The sequence below is a fragment of the Haemaphysalis longicornis genome, unplaced genomic scaffold, assembly GCF_048455015.1.
Source record: "Haemaphysalis longicornis isolate Haplotype H1 unplaced genomic scaffold, Haemaphysalis longicornis Haplotype H1 scaffold_9, whole genome shotgun sequence".
NCBI classification, from domain to species: domain Eukaryota; kingdom Metazoa; phylum Arthropoda; class Arachnida; order Ixodida; family Ixodidae; genus Haemaphysalis; species Haemaphysalis longicornis.
Window position 1 is genome coordinate 97,080,006 of NW_027526460.1, and position 19,307 is coordinate 97,099,312.

The 19,307-nt window shown below is 47.6% G+C and overlaps 1 protein-coding gene across 10 annotated transcripts in view; it reads left to right on the top strand.

Annotated features, from left to right (window-relative positions):
- Sif (guanine nucleotide exchange factor still life) overlaps positions 1 to 19,307 on the top strand; it is a 309,147-nt gene that overhangs the window by 242,349 nt on the left and 47,491 nt on the right. For all 10 annotated transcript variants that reach the window (XM_077684357.1, XM_077684363.1, XM_077684364.1 and 7 more), the window contains 4 exons: positions 14,302 to 14,496; positions 15,624 to 15,848; positions 17,082 to 17,225; positions 17,387 to 17,569. In XM_077684357.1, coding sequence (XP_077540483.1) covers positions 14,302 to 14,496; positions 15,624 to 15,848; positions 17,082 to 17,225; positions 17,387 to 17,569 — 747 coding nt within the window. The remainder of the gene's footprint in view (positions 1 to 14,301; positions 14,497 to 15,623; positions 15,849 to 17,081; positions 17,226 to 17,386; positions 17,570 to 19,307) is intronic.

Here is a 19,307-nt window from a genome sequence, read left to right on the forward strand (position 1 = left end):
AGAGGGGCTCTGATTGGAGAGAAGCAGGCACAACACGCGCGCGAAGAAAAGATAAAAGCAGGCGGAAGATTGTGAGGCGCCTGGAGTTGCGGCGCTACCGCGGTCCCCATGGCAACGACAGCTGTGACGCGCGCGCGAGCGCGCGTTCGCTCGCACGTACACACACTTGTCCAGCAGAGTTCGCTCCCCCTCTCCCCTCGTCTCCTCCTTCCTCAACGTGTCCCCGTTTCGGCGTCTCCCTTATTCCATCCCTTCCTCTGACCTGCCTTTCCCGTACCTTCTTCCCTACTCGCCGTGGGAATTTTTTTCCCCGTCCGTTTTCCCCCGCCCCCTTCTTCCGTCGTCTGCTCCTCTCTTCTGATTATCGTCTGCTTCAGTCCTTATTCCTCGCGCAGTCTCTCTTTCCCACGTCGCATTAGTGATAAGGTGCCAGCGTTTTTTCCCTTCCAAGAAGCCGGCCGATACCATCTTCCGGGCGCATTTTTATATTCCTTGAGAAACTCTCCCCCTGCTTCGTATTTCCCGCCCTCGGCGTCCCGGCAAACAAGGAGTGGAAGGGCGGCCGATGACGTCAGCGCTGAACTTCTGCGTCGGCCCGGGCCGACGGCCTTTGGAGGCGGTTTGCTTCTTTAAACGGCTGACCCGGTTTCGGGGGCTAGCGCAGTTCTATTTTCGTCTTCGCCTAGGATTAGCTTTTACCACGGTTTATTTCCGGTATTTGGAATGTTATTTTGCAGGCGTAATTAGCGTCGCAGTTTGGCAGTTGCGGCTCAAGATCCGTTTAGGTGTTGAACGCAATTAAGGGTCTACCGCACTAACTGTTTTTTTTTTAGTTTGTACTCGGTAAACGTGGATTCTGTGATACAAACTAGGAGGAAACGGTGGTGGGTGTACAAAACGTGATAGTCAGTATGCTGATGTGAGTTGAGACTTACGGTTACTCGCGTATATACAACCCATAACTTATGTATACAGTGATGCTAAAACTGTAACCCAGAAGTACAAGTTTCAGAACTTAGTTCGCTGCATATTCACGTCTTTCTGCGATGGTTCAAATGTTACGGCGGCACCGAAGGTTCGAGTTATAAAATGAAAATGCATGAGCCTCACTTCTCACACTGGGTTGTGTAAGCATATGCGTGGGTGAGCATGTTTACATTGCTGCCAAGGGAAATTGATGAATTCGGCGCAAGCCCTTGTTGGGCAGCAGGGCGATCCTGCGCCCTACTGCCCATATTGCAACACAGCTACAATAGCAAATCTGACACACCTTATTTGGCACTGCTCTGCTTACCAAGCCTTCCTTCCCATCCTGCTGAATGCCCCTACCCAATCCAAGCGAGATACCCCCACTACACTAAGCGACCCCGATTTCCTAGCTGCACTTGGGCGCTTCGCTCTCGAGAGTGGCCTCGCAAACGTAGCTTAGCCGGGGCCTACCACCCCTGTCTGCGCATTTAGGAACTGACTAGTATTCCTCTCCAAGATATTCAAGTGAACATCACCTCGTGACCACCTCTCCCTTCCTCTTTACCCCCCTTTCGCCTTTCCTCCCCTGTGCCCTCCTTGTGTTAATAAAAGACTTTCACTCACTCACTCCCTGAAGCTGTCATTGTCGTTATTAGCCAATCCTCTAGAATGTGCATGCTGGCGTTGTGTATCGTTATGTTGATGCCGCGGCCAAATGGGAGCTAGTGAAGCGGCCGTGAATGTCTGACGGCTTCTGTCATGCGTGGTCACTGCCCGATATACGTAAGTGGGTACGCTGTTAGGTTTAGCCTGAACGTTAGGCCGGGTTCATACTGTTGCCGCAATTGTCGTAATAACTTTGAAGAATAATGTCATTTCACGTCTCATCCAACGGAACTGCGTGACACGCCGTTTTTTACGTCCATAGCTCGCTATATGAACGTTACGTCGGTAGTCTGAACATAGCCTTAGGCGAACTTAGCGCTGATCCTAACGACGGGCCAGTCGATGTGTAGGTCAAGCTGCGGCTACCTGTTGACGACATCAGATCTGTAAGCGTAACATAAGAACTAGCGTGGGGAACTTCGATGAACTCTTTTGTTACACATGCAGCCCAAAATTTTTTTTTTCAAAAAGTCAGGTTCTGGCCACGGGGATTTGGGGACGCAGCTTTCGGTATCAACCTGGCGTTGATACCGAAAATAGTCAAGAGGGGGCGATAGCCCCTGAAAATGCCTATAAAGAGATACGGGACTGCGTTTTGATTATTTTTGAGGTAATTAAGGCGTTAATTCATGATTTCTTTATTATTTTATATTATTGCGTACTGATTTGCGACCTAGCACATTGTAACGTGCTCCGCACGTAAAAGGCAACGCTGTCTGCGTGGGCGAATCTCACGGGAGCCTAAAGAGAAGCCGCGTATACCTTCGTGCTGGAGGCATTAGAGGCATAAAGATTCCGAATATAAACAGAGAAAGAATGCTCAACTAGGCTGAACTGAGAATTTAAACGATACATAAATTGGGCGCCATACCAACAAGTGTTCTAGCACAAAAATTCCGTGATAGAAATATGACTTACACGAGCTCTGTTGAGATGACGTAATCATAATTCCGAATTATTTATTTCAATAGACCTGGTAAGAACGAATATTTGTAGTCTTGGTTTATCCACCAGTTTTGCACATTTTAGGACCACCGATAAATCCGGTTCTGGCGTCACTGATAGAAACCCATACGCACAGTTTCTGTCCAAATATTCTGGGCCACACAACATGTTTCTGGGCCGCTCAGAATTCAAAGCGAAAGCGTAACGTTCAAGCGTAGTTGAATAATTGTATCACATTAAAAAAGAGAGCTGCTTTCGCAATCTTTCTGGCATAAATCGGTTCAGGCTGACTGGAGATGTAAGTTGGTATTTTGAATTCTTCGTAGCCTCACAACTTCTGGCATGGTATAGAAACTTTTGACAAAGACTGTACATGTACTGTTCTTAAGTTCTGGGGACTATTTTAAAGACGAGTGGGGCTTTGAAACAGAAATTGATTGCGCTTATGCCGTAAATTGGTTAGATGTCACTACCATGCATCTTTTCGAGAGATCTGAAACATGCTTTCCTTTAGATAAGGCAAAAAGGGTGCTGTGAACGCAATTAATTTTTTAGAGGATCCATTAATCAGCGCAACTATGAATATCTACCTTTCTTTTTCTTACCAAAGCTCTTAGTACCGCACAAATAAACACAAATATTGCCAGTCACGAGTTTATTGCTATGACAGCGTAAAAATTTAGAAAAAAAGCAATTGTTTTGCGTTATGAAATTCGCAGAAAGGGAATATCTCACTGCGACCTGTTGTCTTTTTTTGTTTGGAAGAGACGCCGCGAGAAACTTCCAGGCCCGTCGACATTTTCGAAGACACACTCAGCCGTCAAGTTATCCAGTGCCTGCCTGTAAGGATTTCGCTCTCTCGAACACTTTTTTTTCTCCTAATAAAATCGCGGCGTGGTAAAAGAAATCAATTTACGCGCTTTCTGCGTTTGATTTCAGGCGGAAAGTTGCTACAGCTTCGCTGATGTCGCCTTATCGTACGCTGTCTCCCTTATCCGCGTACCTCACCTTATTCTAACCACTTCGGTGTTTAAAGTGACCGTCGAAATCTTCACTCTCTTTTCTACCATCTTTATTCTGTTCCTTATTCCTCGGCGAAAATTCGGCGCTCTAGCCATTCAGCGTCGCCTACACATCAGCGAGTTCTTTTCTTCCATCGACGCCGCAACAGGCCGCAAAGACAGCACCCCCCCCCCCCTTCCCACTGCCGACTACTGCGTTTCTTCGACCTCTCCTAATGGCAATCTTTCGCCAGCGCTTCGCTTCGCGGACTGACGTAGCGCTCGCGCGCTCGCCGCAGACGTCACCTTTCGCTTTCGCTTATGCACCGGGCGGCGAGGTTCTGCCCCGAAAGCACCCACCACTCTTCGCCATTCTATTTCAACCGCAATTGATTCTTAAGCGGCCATTTATTAGCCCCGGCGTTTTCCGGACCAGTTCCCCCTGCACGAAACAAAACTCGCCGAAAAAGGAGAAACTCTAAACGATCGCTACACTTCGGTCGCCTTTTCGTTTTTTTTTCTTCTGTAAAAAAAAAAAACGGCTGCGCTGCGGAGTAGAACAATGCTTATTACAAATCGCAGCAGCGTCGGAAAAACCCTCCACCTCCTCACTTTTCGACGTTCCTTTCCGTCACCCCTTTCTTTCTCTGTTTTGTTTTTCTCTTACACCTCTCTTTTGTTCCACTACCTGTTCTTTTGTCAGAGGCGCGAAGAAGAAGCTTTCGGAGGGTAGTGTGTGTGTGCGGGAGGGGGGAGGGGGAAAGCGTCTGTACGTATGCGAAATCTTTTGTCCCAGGAAGCGATCTCCGCGCCAGCTGGAAGGAACGATTTCATCCATTGTCGGCCGCCGCGTTTTCTGAAAATGATGGGCTGCTAAACTTTATTACCCCGGACGATTTATATGGAACGAAGAAAGGCCAAATGAGCAAGCGCGCGGGTCGGCACAGCGCTGGGGCAAGCGAGGGCGAGGGCGTACACTACCCCTCGGAAACTCGACGAGCAAGTACGGACGAACAAGGGTTGGGGCGAGCATCGGGGAAGAGAAGCGAATGCAGAGGTGGAGAAAGAGCGAGCGTATTTTTCTCGATGTTGCAGGCGGAGTTTTATCTTCGTTTAGTTCGCGCGCCTCTTCCACAAAACGACGAGCTCGGAGTGTGCAGCCCTTGGGGGCCGTGGGATGGCAACTGAAAGAGGTCCAAGAAGGGATTGCGAGAGGGTGGAAAGGGGTGGGGGAAGAAATGTCGAGATCAATCTGGTAACAGAGATAAAACTCGGCTTAGAAAAGAGGCTTCTGCGCGTTGGGGGACGAGAAATGATAGAAGAAATAACTGCCGGCGTCTCCGGAGTTGACGTCGGAGGAGCAGGCAGGTCCGAGAACGTTTCTTTGTCGTCATCTTTTTTTTTTTTTTCTCCTCCGCCTCCTCTTCCTTCATCCCGCTCTGAGAGCCGTTTGAAAACGGACCGAGGAGGAGGGGGACAGACGCAAGGTGGAAGATTTATTGCGCTCAAACACCCAGCGGAGAGTTTGGGATGTGATTTATGGGCGAAAGGAGTGCAGCGCCGTCCTCCCCCGGGCGTGCAGCTAGGGCGACGTGCTCCTGGCAATGTTTCTGCGGATATGCTCCGTGCGTTCGCGCTTGCTGTGCGCGGCGAGGAGTGAGTGGGGAGGGAGAAAGTTTGATTGGGACGGTGCGGCGAGGCATTTATAACGTGGGATGCGTCCTCCAGGGCCATCTCTGGCCTGCCCTGCCATTTTCTTGTCTTTTTTTTATTTTTACGTTGGTGCGAGCAATTTTCGCAGCGAGTCAAAACGGGAACGTTGCGACGCAGTGCGCAAGGGACGAAGCACTTTCGCGAGATGCGACAGCGGACGGCGTTTTAGGGAGGGTCAAATTTTTTTTCGCACGGCAATAACAATCGCCATCGTGGTCAGTGGCATCATCATCATTATCACGTCCGTCGTTATTCTGATCCACGCATTCCTAACGTTTGGAGCAGCAGCAACCACAAAAAACACTGCTGACGCACATAAGTGCATGCAGAATTATTCATTGTTTTCGTTTTTTCTTCAAATTTGCCCTAAATATCAGGGTGAAAAACTGTGGTTGATTCCTCTGTCATAGAAATCAGTAAAACACAAAAGTGAAATGTGCAGCGAAACCTGCAGCTAAGCATGATTTGTGGGTCGGCGGCTGTCTTGTGGGTGTGCTTGGCGAGCGACGTCCTACTGGCGGGTCGCTTCGGCAAAGGTGTACTGACCTCATTTCCGTTACGGGTATGATCAGTGGAATTGAATTGATTGATTGTAGGGTTTAACGCGCCGACGCAACCCGACCCGACAAAACCCGACAACGAACAACCCTAAGTATACCGTACTCTTTAGTACTAAAGGTGGCGTCCCCGCAAGAAGACCCTGTGTGCAGGGGGGCACCCTTTACAAGCCGCTTGCTTCGCTGTACTGGCGTCACTTCCGTGACGGATATGACGTCAGCGAAATCTTCGTGTATCCGGGAATAAAATACTTTCGTGTTAAAAAATCCAACTAATTTGAACTACTACTAGTTCTACATACCGCTCACCCCCACGGCCACCGCAAGAATTACTGCGAATGTTTTTCTGTTTTCTGATAAAGCTGTTATTTTAAGGCTGTTGTTACGACTGCACGAGGCTTTTCGCGTTCACGAAACCATAACCGCTCCCTTCTATTATTGCCTTGCAAACTTGTGCAGGCCATATTTCGCTATAGCGTTAATTCGCTATAACTGATACCCCGCAAAGCCAGTTCGAATTTTCAAGTCTAGCACTTTGGCTGACACGTTATTATTTATTTTATTTTTCTCTTCTTACATTTCTTTAATACGCCAGCTTTCCAGACACGTTTTAACCTTTTGAACGAGTTCGTCGTTCGATCTTTCGATACAGTGCTTTCAATAGCTCTTCAACGGCATATATTATATCGTTGTCGTCATAATCTATTACCGCACGCTTCATTACCTCGCGTTTGGCGCATTGTTTCTTTAAGGTTGAAATGCAATTTCGTATCCAGTTGTTAGCAGTCTTGTTCGAGAATAGAAGCATTTTGGTCGGAACTACATTGAAGTGATTTCTCAAAGACGGAAGAGGAAATTTCTCTTAAAGACAGCCGTTGCTTCTCGGCAGTCAGCTAGCAGTCGTTGTGCCAGTATCTGTGAGTAGTTTGTTGTTGTTTATGCACTTACTAACAAAGGGCCCACTGGAGTATATTACTCTTTTATATCTTTTTTAGAAGCTCTATTTCGTGGTGTCCCATGCTGTCTAAGATAACAGTAAACAATTCAACAGTTGCTTATGTGGGCATCCCGAGGCGACTATAAATTCCGCTGCATAAAACTTCAGTTTCAATATTTTAAGTGAAATACGCAATGATTTTCTTCTAGGAAAGGAGTGATAATAAATAGTTGTTGTGCTTGTTTTGCTCTGGCTGGGTTTTTGTTATAATGGGTTGATACAACGCGGAGGTGCTGCGCACGAAGTGAATAAAGACGTCAACGCTAATGATAGTAGTAGCTTGTTTCAGATAATTTAAATGCGTCCATGTTACCCTAGCTGACGGTACGCATAGTATGAGCATGCTGCTGTACTTCCGAAGATTTAGGTGGACATATCTAACGAATAAAAAAAAAACGTGGAAAATTTCTCGTCTGCTTATAACTTCGCCAGGTCTACGTCACACCTATAATAGGTTGAATAGTTAGCGTGCGACGTGTAACGCTAGGAAGATTTGTCCACAGTATAGCCGCGCGTCACATCAATATGGCATGTGAAGATGAAAGGGGGTCAATAAACCAAATTTGCACCTCGCAACTCACTGTGCTTTTTTCATATGTATGAAGTCTTCCACCCCGAGGCGCCTTATTTTCCGGGGTACGTCATTATGGATATCCCGAAGCTACGGATATCCGGGTGACTCCAACACGTTCGCACGTACCCGACCAACTTTCGGCGCGTCGCCATTCGATCTGCTTTTGCGTTCGCCAGCCGACTCTAATGATCACTCGTCCGCTTCTGACGCTCCCCCGCATCTTTTTTTCCAATCCCGTTCACCATCCCCGGCATCCTCCATTGAACAATTGATGAGTTTTTCTTTACCTTTCAAAAAGCGCGCTCTGCAGTGGAGTGCACTTTGTTTTACCCCCAACCGTAGCGTAGTTTCTTTTCTTTTTAAGTTCTAGCCCGGCCTATTTGACCGTTTTACGTACACCTGGTTGAAAACGCGATTGGGTCAGAAAACCGCCGTGCCCGCGCATCCGCCGCGCTGAGGGCGAACCATGCGAGAGAACCACATTCTCGCGGGATTGTTTGCCGACGTTCTATCTATACCCTGCCGGAAAGTATGGCGCGCGTACGTGCGCGTAGGTATGTACACGGAGCGAGAGACGAGATGCAATCACGGCGCTCGCTTGCTTGCAGCCTGGCCGCGTGCCACGAATCGATATGAAGCGTGTCCTCGTTACGATTTTCTGATCCCTGCGCCCCGCGTTGCTCCGGAGCGACGCGCTTTCCCACACAGCTGCGAGCTCGAGTATCGACTCCCCGTGCCCTTCTCCGCCCCGCGCCTATTACCGAAATTGAAGAGCCATTTCTACTCGCCCGCGCTCCTGTAGGGGAAATGTTTTGAAGGAGGGCCATTTTGGCATCGCCTCCTCTTTGCTCTCTGCTCTTCGTTCCTTGTCTTCTTTCCTTCTTTTTTTCTTTTTCGTGTCTTTTTTTTTTTTTTTTTCAGGCTCGCTCAGCCGCGAGCGGCGAATCCGATAGGCTCGAGAGGTTAAACGAACCTGATCAGCTTGCTTTGGCGTTCTTGTTTGAACGGTGCGGGAAATTTTTTTCCGGAGTTTTGAGTCGCTCAGTACGCGGGAGACGGTTGACTTCCTTGCGCTGCTGCTGATCGCGGTGGCGGGCAAGTTACGCGCTGAATGGGAGTTCTGTTATGTCGGCACATAAGGACTAAATATTCCGTTCCAACTTGAAAGGCAAAAGGCTTTGGTTGCTGTGATGAAGGGGCGAAGGTGTGCCTGTGTTTTTAAGCGTGTATATATATATTATATATATATATATATATATATATATATATATATATATATATATATATATATATATATATATATATATAGTCGTGAAGTAGAGTCCTTAGTTGCTGCAGGAATACGCACAAAGTAGAAGTACTCTCTTCGGAGACTTTATTTCCAATGGCGTCACTTCCGTTGAGCGAATAAGGCTCTCGCTGTACACTTAAGATTGTCTGAGGAATTTTGACCTGATTTTTATGCCTTAAAATTCTAGAGTGCGCACTTCTTCCTCTAAAGATCCCACAGGGTGAGTCAGGTTAAAGCATAAACGCAACTTTTGTTGGGATTTTTTTTCTAATTTTTTAAGATTTCTAATTTCTAAAATTTGCGCCTGCAGTCACTTGTTTTAAAGCGTAAGCTTTTCTAGCGGGACTGATGGCGTCCTGTCAAAAAACTAATACGATTCCCCATAGACCGGTTGGTAGACCGAAAAGCTCTGATAAGATCGCTGGACATACGGCGCATGCGCGAAACCGGACTTCCATTTCGTCAAAACGGTTGCTTTAAAGCCGAGAAAAGGGAACGGTTCTAGATAAGGCAATACGCGTCTTGATCATAAAGAAAAAGTGCAATAGTATACCTTTATCTCGTAAACCACGTATTGGTGCACATTTAAAACGTTCGCAGATGCGTTTACTTGGTGCGCTAAAAATCTTTGCAAGGATTCGTTCTTCGTTTGCTATTTGCGGTCTTTGAAGGTGTGATGAGCGATTGGACGCACTTTTACCGAAGGCTTTGACGTTCTTTTGTCGTAATTGTGATGTGAAAAAGCTTTCGCGCTTCTGTCACCTTTCTTTGGTAAATGATGTTAAAGCTTCTTTACCGTACGTGGATGCCACTTTTCTGTGCCAGCCTACACACCCTGGGTACATCTCGTCTGAAAAGCCTTTCCACTAACAGTGAAACAATGGGCCTCCTCGATTTACCAGTCCTGGACGGGTCCGCAGGCAGCCCTCGTACTTCCCTCGGAACGGAAGCCCCATAGGAATACATTGGAAAATCGGCCCCGGATCGTGTCTCGGGCAGTCCGCGGACGATTCGTGACTGATAATCGAGAAGGCCCAGTGCTAAATCTTTCCCCAAAGGCCGAAAAGAAGAATTGCGCATTTCTTTGTATATTTTACGCGCATTCTAAAGAGCATCTCGTATGATAACTAACCGCAGAAAATCTATTTTTGCAGGAAGAACTTTGCAAAATTGAAAAAGGCAGTGGAGGACCGATGTGTGGTAGCTTGAGCATTCAACATGGTTTAAGTTGTCATAAAATTGATTCTTTTGCCATAAGTGCGCGCGCAGATATCAGCGTAAGACCACATTATTATCAGGGCACTAATTTAGCTAAAAAAATCTCGGGACCCTCAAACCTTCCTACTGGTTTCTAAGGCGAAAACCTCGCATATTGTTTTCACGTGTACCGCTTACGTGCCCGCCCACACGTCTACAAAGCAGCCTCGCTGTTTTACCGTTTTTAATCACTCATGATCCCTTTTTATCCACCTTAGCCTCACTGCAGTCCCTCTGAATTCCCCCTTAATCTACCTTAAAATGAATGAATAATTTAATCCACATTAATCCGTGTTTATCCACCTTTATTCCTTTCATAATTCGCCGTAATCTATCCTATTTACCTTAATTTCGTCTCACTAATCATCACTATCAATCGCCAATTAACTTTGGAAATCAATAATCGTCTCTTATGCATGGCTGGAACGCCTTGATTCGCTTCTGGCCGTTCTTGGCTCGCTTGAGTTTTTGCATCATTGGTGTCGACGCCGAGGTCATTCAAGGTCACCTTTCAATGGCCTGCCTCATAAGGCTTTCGCCTTACTAAGCTGAACAAAGCCGTGAATCCACATCCAAAGCCTCAATCCTTCGTAGCTGCGGCGAAAACAGGGCTTACTATTTCTGGCTTACCGACGCAGGCGACAAATCAAAATTATTTCAAACTCACGTGGCCGCCCACGCAGCAGCGTATTGGGGAACTCTCTCTTTCTTTCTCTAGGAATGCTATTCCTTTCGTCTCCCGTTCCCTCGTTTCGTTTCATTTATTTCTTGCGCGCACACGTGGCGCACGACGCACACATATTCTTGATCGCGTTTATGCTGCAAACCCCGCTCCACGCCTCCGCCGTTCTGCGGGGGAACGTTGTCTAACGTCGCCTTTGACGCCGCTACGGGAAAGCGGGGCGGGGCTTCGGGCCTCTTAGCGGCGTCATTGATTTCGCGTTTGCCAGACGGGCCTTAAATTTAGCGCCAACTGAAAGCAGCGAAAAGGTTTCCAAGAACCAAGCTTCTCGGTCTCCCAGCTCCGCGCACCGTTTTCGTTCGGATTGCGAGACCCTGCCCTGTTTTTTTGAAGGTATTTATTTTTTTGTGTTGGGACCCTAGATGTTATTTTTATATTTTATTGATCTTAGCCGCTTTCTTTTCTTTCCACGGTTCCTGGTATGTGTGTGAATTGGATTCGCGCTGTGGCCTCCAGGGAAGGGTAGTGGGGCGGTGTCTTGAAGAGAAAGCAAGCAGCAATACACGGAACGCAGAGAAAAGAAAAGGAAGGCTTAAGGAGCGCCAAGCAGAAGCATCTCGAGGAAACGCGAAACTCGTAAAAGAATTAAAAGCTTGTATAAAAAATGCGATCTGTAAAATCCAAATTTTAGAAAGAAGTACGGCATGTGCCAAGCGCTCATTTTAGTGTAAAGGTAAACCCCTTGGCTGCGTCTTCACTCATCACTTAGCAACGCGCCTCGGGAAGCTAAACCTCGTACGGCCATGCGAAAGAGCCGTTCAAAGTCCGTCACAAAGTCTCTCCTGAATATAAGACTTCAAGGAAAGGTCATAAAAGCGTAGCTACTGTTATGAATGCCGGAAAACTACAAAAACATTTGTTTGCCCAATTTTGCATCGTTCTAAGCTAGGCTACGCGGTGTTAAGCATTTCCCGGACTTTGGGTACAAAAGGCATGACACCATTTGGCGCGAGCTCGATTCTCTACTAACGATTCCGCTTTTTACTAACCAGCGCTAACAAATGAACAAACATGCGTAGAAAAATGAACGGCATTAATGTGAAAGAAAACTTTATCATCCCTTCCTAAAGAAAGTTGAAGCGCGAAAGCTTTCTCACATCAAAATTGCGTCAAAAGTGCGTCAAAACTTTCGCTAAAAGTGCGTCTAATCGACCATCAAACCTTCAAAGACCCAAATCGCAAAACGAAGAACGAAGCCATGCGACAATTTTTCGCGCACTACGTAAACGCATCTACGCGTTATCTGAATGTGTACGGATGCGTGGTTTATGATTGATTGACTGATTGTAGGGTTTAACGCGCCGACGCAACGCAGGCGATGAGGCGCGCCGTAGTGGAGGGCTCCGGATTAATTTTGACCACCTGCAGGGCATCTTTAACGTGCGCCGGAATCTCGTACACCCGGGCGTTTTCACTTTTCGCCTCTACCAGAAAAGCGGCCGCCGTGGCCGGTAATCGAACCCGCGGTCGCGTGGTTTGTGAGATACGTGGTGTAGTGTTGTACTAGAATTGAAGATCGATGCGTGCATTGTCTTATCTAGAGCTGTTCCTTTTTTCATGATTTTCAAGTAACCCTTTCGACGCAATGGAAGCCCGGTTTCGCGCATGTGCTGTGTGTTCGTAGATGTTATCAGAGCTTTCCGGTCGATCAACTATGGGGAAAGGCATCAGTTTTCGGTCCCGACGCCATCGGTCTCTCTGAGAAAGCTTTGGCTCAAACAAACAAACAAACAAAAAAAAAACTCTGCTCGAGGCTTTATTGGGGGATCTTTAAAATTCATGACACCTTGACCCTCTTTCTTGCGAACATTAGGCTCGGCATTTCTCAACGCCTTGCTCCGGCTTCGTAAGTTCGCAATGCGGCGTTTCTCGCACTTTCCTCGTACAGCGTGTCAACCGTGCTTTGCGCTCTCACCGTGTGAGTGCATGGTCCCGCTCGCTCGCTTTAGGAGTCGCATTCGCTGCATGCCGCTCCGGTAAATTTTTGCCTACCAGTATCAGCGTGTCGCCGCCGTCTTTCCCATTACTTCGTCCTTTGCTACCCGAACAACGCGTAGAAGCCGTGGCGGGAGTCATGGGACCAGTCGAGGCGGAGGCAGCCAGCGAGCCGCGCTTGGACTTGTCTTCCTGGCAGCGGCTGCGGCGGGGACTCTCTGTCAATTCTGTGGTTCTGAGCACTTCTATTACGCCGCCGCGCGAAAATGAACAGCGGGTGGCGAAAGTTTTCCTGGTACGCCCCATCTATTGTTCACGTATTGGTGCCGTGCTCGGGAGGAATTGGGAATGTGGGAGCTTGGAGTGGTGTGCGGAAGAGGTGAAAAGAGCGTCACAATTGTACTTGGCGACTAGAAGCTGCGTGACTGTGTACTCAGAGCCCCACGATATCGAACATCTCCCATTTATTCAACTTGTTAGGCTTCAAGCTTAAGATGAAACCGGGGACCTATGGGCCATGTTTGACTCTGCTAGTAGGGGGTGGGGGGCGAGGGGGGGGGGGGTGTTATTGCACAGAAGCGCGACGTCGTCGTTCGTTGTTCACAGTTTAAAGCATCGGCGAAAGGAGTGGGGAGGAAAATGGTGAGGAGGAAGCGGGTTGAGTAAATTCAGTTCTCCAAGAGGAATCTGTCACACAAACAGAATCTCGCACACCCCACCACATAAATTGGAATGATCACACGTAGTTTTTTTTTTGTACTTTGAGTTTCCCACCATTACATTTAATTGGTTTTTACTGAAAACATAAATCCAGGAAGTGCCGGCGGCTGGTGTTCTGTTCGCTATCGGCTGCATGACTCCGCACGTCCATGTGTGTAGAGCCGCGCAGGGGGTGCCCTTACGCGATATATGTCGATATGCAGGCTACGGTCTGGTTGCTTGCATGTGTTTTCCTTGACCTTTCTGTGTACTCATTTTCTTTTAGCGAAGTTTATAAGGGCATAGTTTGGTGTATTCTTCATGCCGGCGAACCAAAACTCCCGGGGCTCCCGGTTTATTTGGTAAACGAACGTCCCGCGGTATGTGTGCTATAGAGCGCGGTCATCATCAAGGAGGCACGCTTTTTAACATGATTTTGAACGGCTCAGGCAATCCGAACCGCTTTCTCGCTTGAATATATACCCTTTATACTCCGGACTTGCAAGTGTCGCTGAAGATGTTTTCTCTTTTTTCCACCAGCTTAATGAGCATGGGATGTATCACACGTCGTTCGCCTGTAGTTTGATACCCATTATAAAATTCTCCACCGAACATCCCTACGACATCCTGTGAAGGATATTCGTGCATCCGTGGGATATACACGAATGTACAAGTACGGGGATGTGCCACGGACATCCGTGGGATGTACAAGACATGTACAAGACCAGGGTATGCAACACTGACGTCAGTGGGTAGAGTACCTTGCAGAGGAGGTGATCTTCCTAGAAACGTCCGAAGGACGTCTGAGCGGAATGTTCAGATGGCGTAATAATAGTTCGTGAACGTTAGGGCAAGCAAAAGACGTGTTGAAGCAAAGTGTTCCATGCCGCCTGCACCCCATGTGCTTTGAGCTGTCGACTGATCGTTCGCGTTGCCCCTTTGGTGTGCCCTGCAGATGTCCGACGACGAGCGGCTATCTCTGACGACGGCCGTGAGCGACGAAGACGAGACTGGCGAGCCCCGGTCGGGCTCCCGCGCCGCGGGCTCCGGCGGCGGCGCGGCGGCGGCAGCCTCCTTCAACTGCACGGGAGCCGTGCGCAAGGCCGGATTCCTCAGCGTCAAGAAGTGGCTCCTAAGGAGACGACACCAGGTGCGACATCCCTTCTTCTCCCCCATTTTCCACCCCACTTCCTATCACGGTCTATGACCGTCCGTGCTCAGTATCAAGCCTTCCCCATCTCTCTCCCCCAAATGAGACAAAACTTTGGACAAGGCAGCAGCCTTAATTATCAATCTGGTGCCAGTTGTTTGAAAAGAAATTTGCTTCCGCCCTGGCGAGGACAAGTACAACAGCGAAACTTTGGAACCGGGCTGAAGGGGCTCTCTTGTCTAAGGTGTCAATCATTAGCAAGCAATAAATGCGTCATTAGACACACCCATTGAAAACACAACAGGCAGTGTCTGCTTCGGCGTTGGCTGTAGCAGCAAAGAGGCACCTAGATTTCCATTGGGTGGGAGCATGGATATGTGGTGGCGTAACGCCATTGGCTGCGGCAATTCATGCGGCTCCACAGCATTGTGTTTAACACCATGTACGGCCACGACATGGAGCCACTTAGCCAAGATAACGGCAATGTCCACCATTCTGCCTGCAGTCCTTGGCCAAGGTTCTGTGACAAAGTGAGCAGGGAGCAGGGAAGTGGAGGATATTACAATTGCCAGTGTTTATAGCAATCTGGGGCTGTAGTCACAAAGGTGGCGTGGTATGCCGCAACAAGTGCCTGTGGAGGTACTGTTTCCTAAATCGTAAACAATTGTGGTTGATCCTCTGTCATGGGAATCGGTAAAACGCGAAAGCGAAATCTCCAGCTGAACATGATTTGCGGATCGGTGGCTGTCTTGTGGGTGTGCTTGGGGAGCGACGTCCTGCTGGCGGGTCACTTCGGCAAAGGTGTAGAGGCGTCATTTCCGCGACAGATATGACGCCAGTGAAATCTTGGGGTATCCCGGCAAAAAACACGTTCGTGTTAAAATATAAAATCCGAAAACGAAGAACCCCAAGTATAACGTACTTTTTGGTTGTAAAGGTTGCTTCCCCGCAAGAAGACCCTGTGTGCAGGGGTGCACCCTTTACAGACCGCTTGTGCCTTTGTACTGGCGTCATTTCTGTGACGGATATGACGTCACTGAAATGTTTGTGTATCTTGGAGTAAAATAGCGGTGTTTAACCTCAGAACGACAGGTGCGGATAATTTCGATGCTCTTGTTCCCCATCAGGTGGAGCTGGCTCGGAAACGCGGCTGGAAAGGATACTGGGTGTGCCTGAAAGGAACGACGCTACTGTTTTACCCATGCGACAGCCGCGACGGCCGCGCCATTGACTCGACACCCAAACACCTCATCATCGTCGATGGCGCAGTCATGCAACCCGTGCCCGAGCACCCCAAGAGGGACTACGTGTTCTGCCTGAGCACGGCCTTTGGAGACGCCTATCTGTTCCAGGTGAGAAAGATCTTCCTGTTTCCCTTTTAAATAAAGCGTGTCTGTCTTATTGAGCCGAAAATCCACTAATTCACATAAAGAAATGACTGGGCTTTTGCACCGTTTTTTCTTCGAACCCACCTCGGACAGAAAGTGCGTGAGAAAGAAAATACTCGAGAGCAAAGTGCACGGTGGTTCATTAACGTGTTTGGTGCTTTTTTATTCCTTCGAGACCCGTCAAGCAGATAACACAGTGCTGCTCGATGGCAACAACATTATGGTTTTTAAGAGTAATGAGAACCATGCTGAAATGTCAGATTGAAACGAAACTAGACTACTTAGGGAAAATGACGATTAACTGAACAAAAACCATTTTGTTTTATGTCATAAATTTTGTGCTGTAAATTGGCAGACTAGCATAGTCAAATATGCCATAATACTGATCAAAACACAGTGGGTGTACTATTGAATGCCAGTGGAGTTATTCGTTCCTCCCTGACGCTCAATGTATAGTGTGGTCGTAGAAGTGTATCTGCGACCACACCAGATACTTTTTATATACGAGTAACCAGACGTAAATTTAGGCAGAAATGAGGCGGGCAGCAAATGATATGTCTTTCTCCAAGTTTCATGAACATTGACACATGAGGAGAATTTGTTTAAGTGAAGCTTCAACTGGAATAATGGTTGTCTATATAGTTAACGACGTATCGTAATTTTGCTAACATAACAGCACCTCAGACTCATCTACAGCCATGTCATTAAATTATTCTGCCACCTAGCTCTGTCCCTGCCACCTCGCTGGCAGACACTGGACGACATTATCATACTGCGAGTTTACATTTCTGGATCCACCCTATACCTACACCGAGAGGTGATAGCTTTTGTTACGGGTGCTTGTTTGTTTTTTTATTGCACAGTAAACATTGTTATACCCTTATGTATGCTGAATGGGTGTATTCAAGTTTTTCACCCGTTAAGATTTCAAAATTTAGCAGCTCCGGCACCTTTACCTGTGGGTGCTACAAAGTTGTGGTGCGTTTGTTTTCCAGTCATGTTCCGAACGTAACCTGACAACCGTGCGGTGGCGGTGAAAGCTGGCTGCCACTAGCAGTCTGTCTTTTTGTTTTTATGGTGCATATCATAATTGCTACGGAAATTTGTTTGCCCTTTTTGGCTTGTTCGTTTATCCTTTGTGACTTTCTATGCATTTTTGGTCAAGCTGACGGTGACTGTCGTCGTTTGGTCGTGCAGGCGCCGTGCCAGGTGGAACTGGAGAACTGGATCAACAGCATCCACTCCGCGTGCGCCGCTGCCTTTGCCCGGCATCGAGGGCGCACCGGGACGCTACACCTACTACAAGAGGAAATCTTTAGGCTCGAAAAGGAAATTGAATCGGTCAGTTCCTGCTGTTTGCGAGTCCTCCGCGTAGTACGTACCGCAGAGGAGCGTGCACTCCTCTCGGTGCACTTGGTGATGAGTGCACATCTCGGTGCACTCATCAGTGGGAACTCATCGGCGGTTCACTCATCAGTGGCTGCGCACGTGACACATCGCAGGACGCGAAGCTGAAGCACATGGCCGAGCTGCAGCTGACCGTGGTGGTGGACCAGGAATCCCGGCAGACGCTGTCGGACCAGATCGGCCAGTGGGAAGAGAACCTCGAGAGGCTACACTGCGAGCAGTTCCGCCTGCGATGCTACATGGCCTCCCTGCAGGTCTCCGAACTGCCAAACCCAAAGGTGAGCCTCGTTATGGGTGACTCGAGAGGACCCCACTATACTTTGTAGACTTGAAAGGTTATGTCAGTCTGCTTTTTCAGTACAGTTCAGCCCGCAACATTTTACTGCGGGATCAAGTCAGATCGGAGGTAGAGGGATATATTATGTTCCATGAAAGTCGATGAAAGTGAAGTAAAGTGATTAGCATGTCTTGGGTCTTTCTTTTTAAATGTGACAGCTGTTTTCTCTGAAGCGAAATGGGGATGAAGTTCAATTTAACACGCTAAGTTTATGTTTTTATCTTAGGCGAAGTTAAAAATGCAGGGCTACACAGATTAGTTTTGATTTGACTCAGCGGCAGTAGTGTTGTAACACATGTGCTTTAAATGTTCATGTACTCTAAAGCAACATACCATAATACTAAAGACGTAGTAGTGTATAGTATGTATACATCTAAACCCTTCAACTTGCAAAGTGCCAGGCCAGTGGACAGGGATGATATTGGTGGAAATGTTTTTTGTTAATTTTGTTTCTGTCTGTGGAGTGATTAAAGGTCAAAACATGTAAAGACGTTGTCGCCCTTCACATCAGCACTGCCAAACTTGCCACTACAAATGGCTGTGTATGTGAGAAGAGTAAGTCATGCCTTCCAAGTGAATATGAGCTAATAACAATTAATGATGATGTGTCCTGAATAATTTCGAAGGCAATGATTCAAATAGTCTCAAATTAAGCAACCAGGATTTGCTACAGGCCCTGCAACGAGAACTAAATTGACCATTTCTTTTTATGCAGCACATGCAACAGTCGATGAATCACAGATGCAGTGCAATTCTGACGACGATGTAGATTAGAGTCTAGAAAATGGATTTGAATATGATGCACCGAGCAGTAGCCATTTCAGCAGTAGCCCCAATTGTGTCACAATGTACATCACCATCACTGTCGTTATATAGAGCTCCCGCTTCTTCACGAGGTGACCACACGTGGGCACACCAAGATTGAGAGCGCAATCAAAAGCTGTCAGCTTAAAATTCTTTTAGTTTTATCCCATGCACCAACCAGAATGCAGGTTATTTTTGTGCTCATGTCGGCGTCGCGAAAAAGCAGCTCCTAATGCCAGCTCCCACAAATGACGAAAATATTTTAAGTGCGAAGCACTTTAGGACCTCGCAATGTCCATGCCGTTGTCTAGAGTTGTCTGTACGCACAGCATTGTAAGCAATCTATTGAGAGAGGCGCACACTGTAGCACCATCCGCGCGCCGTCTGGGGAGAGCGCCGCAAACTGCAACAGCAAAAAGCGCGAATTTCAAAGGGTACCAAAACACAAAAACAAAGCAAAAATCATAAACTGTCAACGATAATTTGCGGAAAAAGAGCAGTTGAAATTACAGTTGAACCTACAGTGACTACAGCGAGCTACATGAGAGGGCACTGCGGTGCAATGCGTATATAAGCGCGTTCCGGAATCAACCGAAGACCATCAGGGGAATAGACCTCGTCTTTCCCAACTGCAATTTAGCCCCGCTCGAATCTAGCAGCGATCACAAGGAAGTGATCGTAAAGGGGAAACGCAACCCGGAACTCGTCACAACGTACCAACAATACCGTCAATAAAACAGTGTATGTATGCACTGCACACACGTTTGTCCATTCATTAATGCATTTAATGCGCGATAATTCGTGTCAATTCAGTCCAATTTGGGTCAATAAAATCACATCTCCACGCCGTGAACGATGCCGAGGGTGTGAAGTAC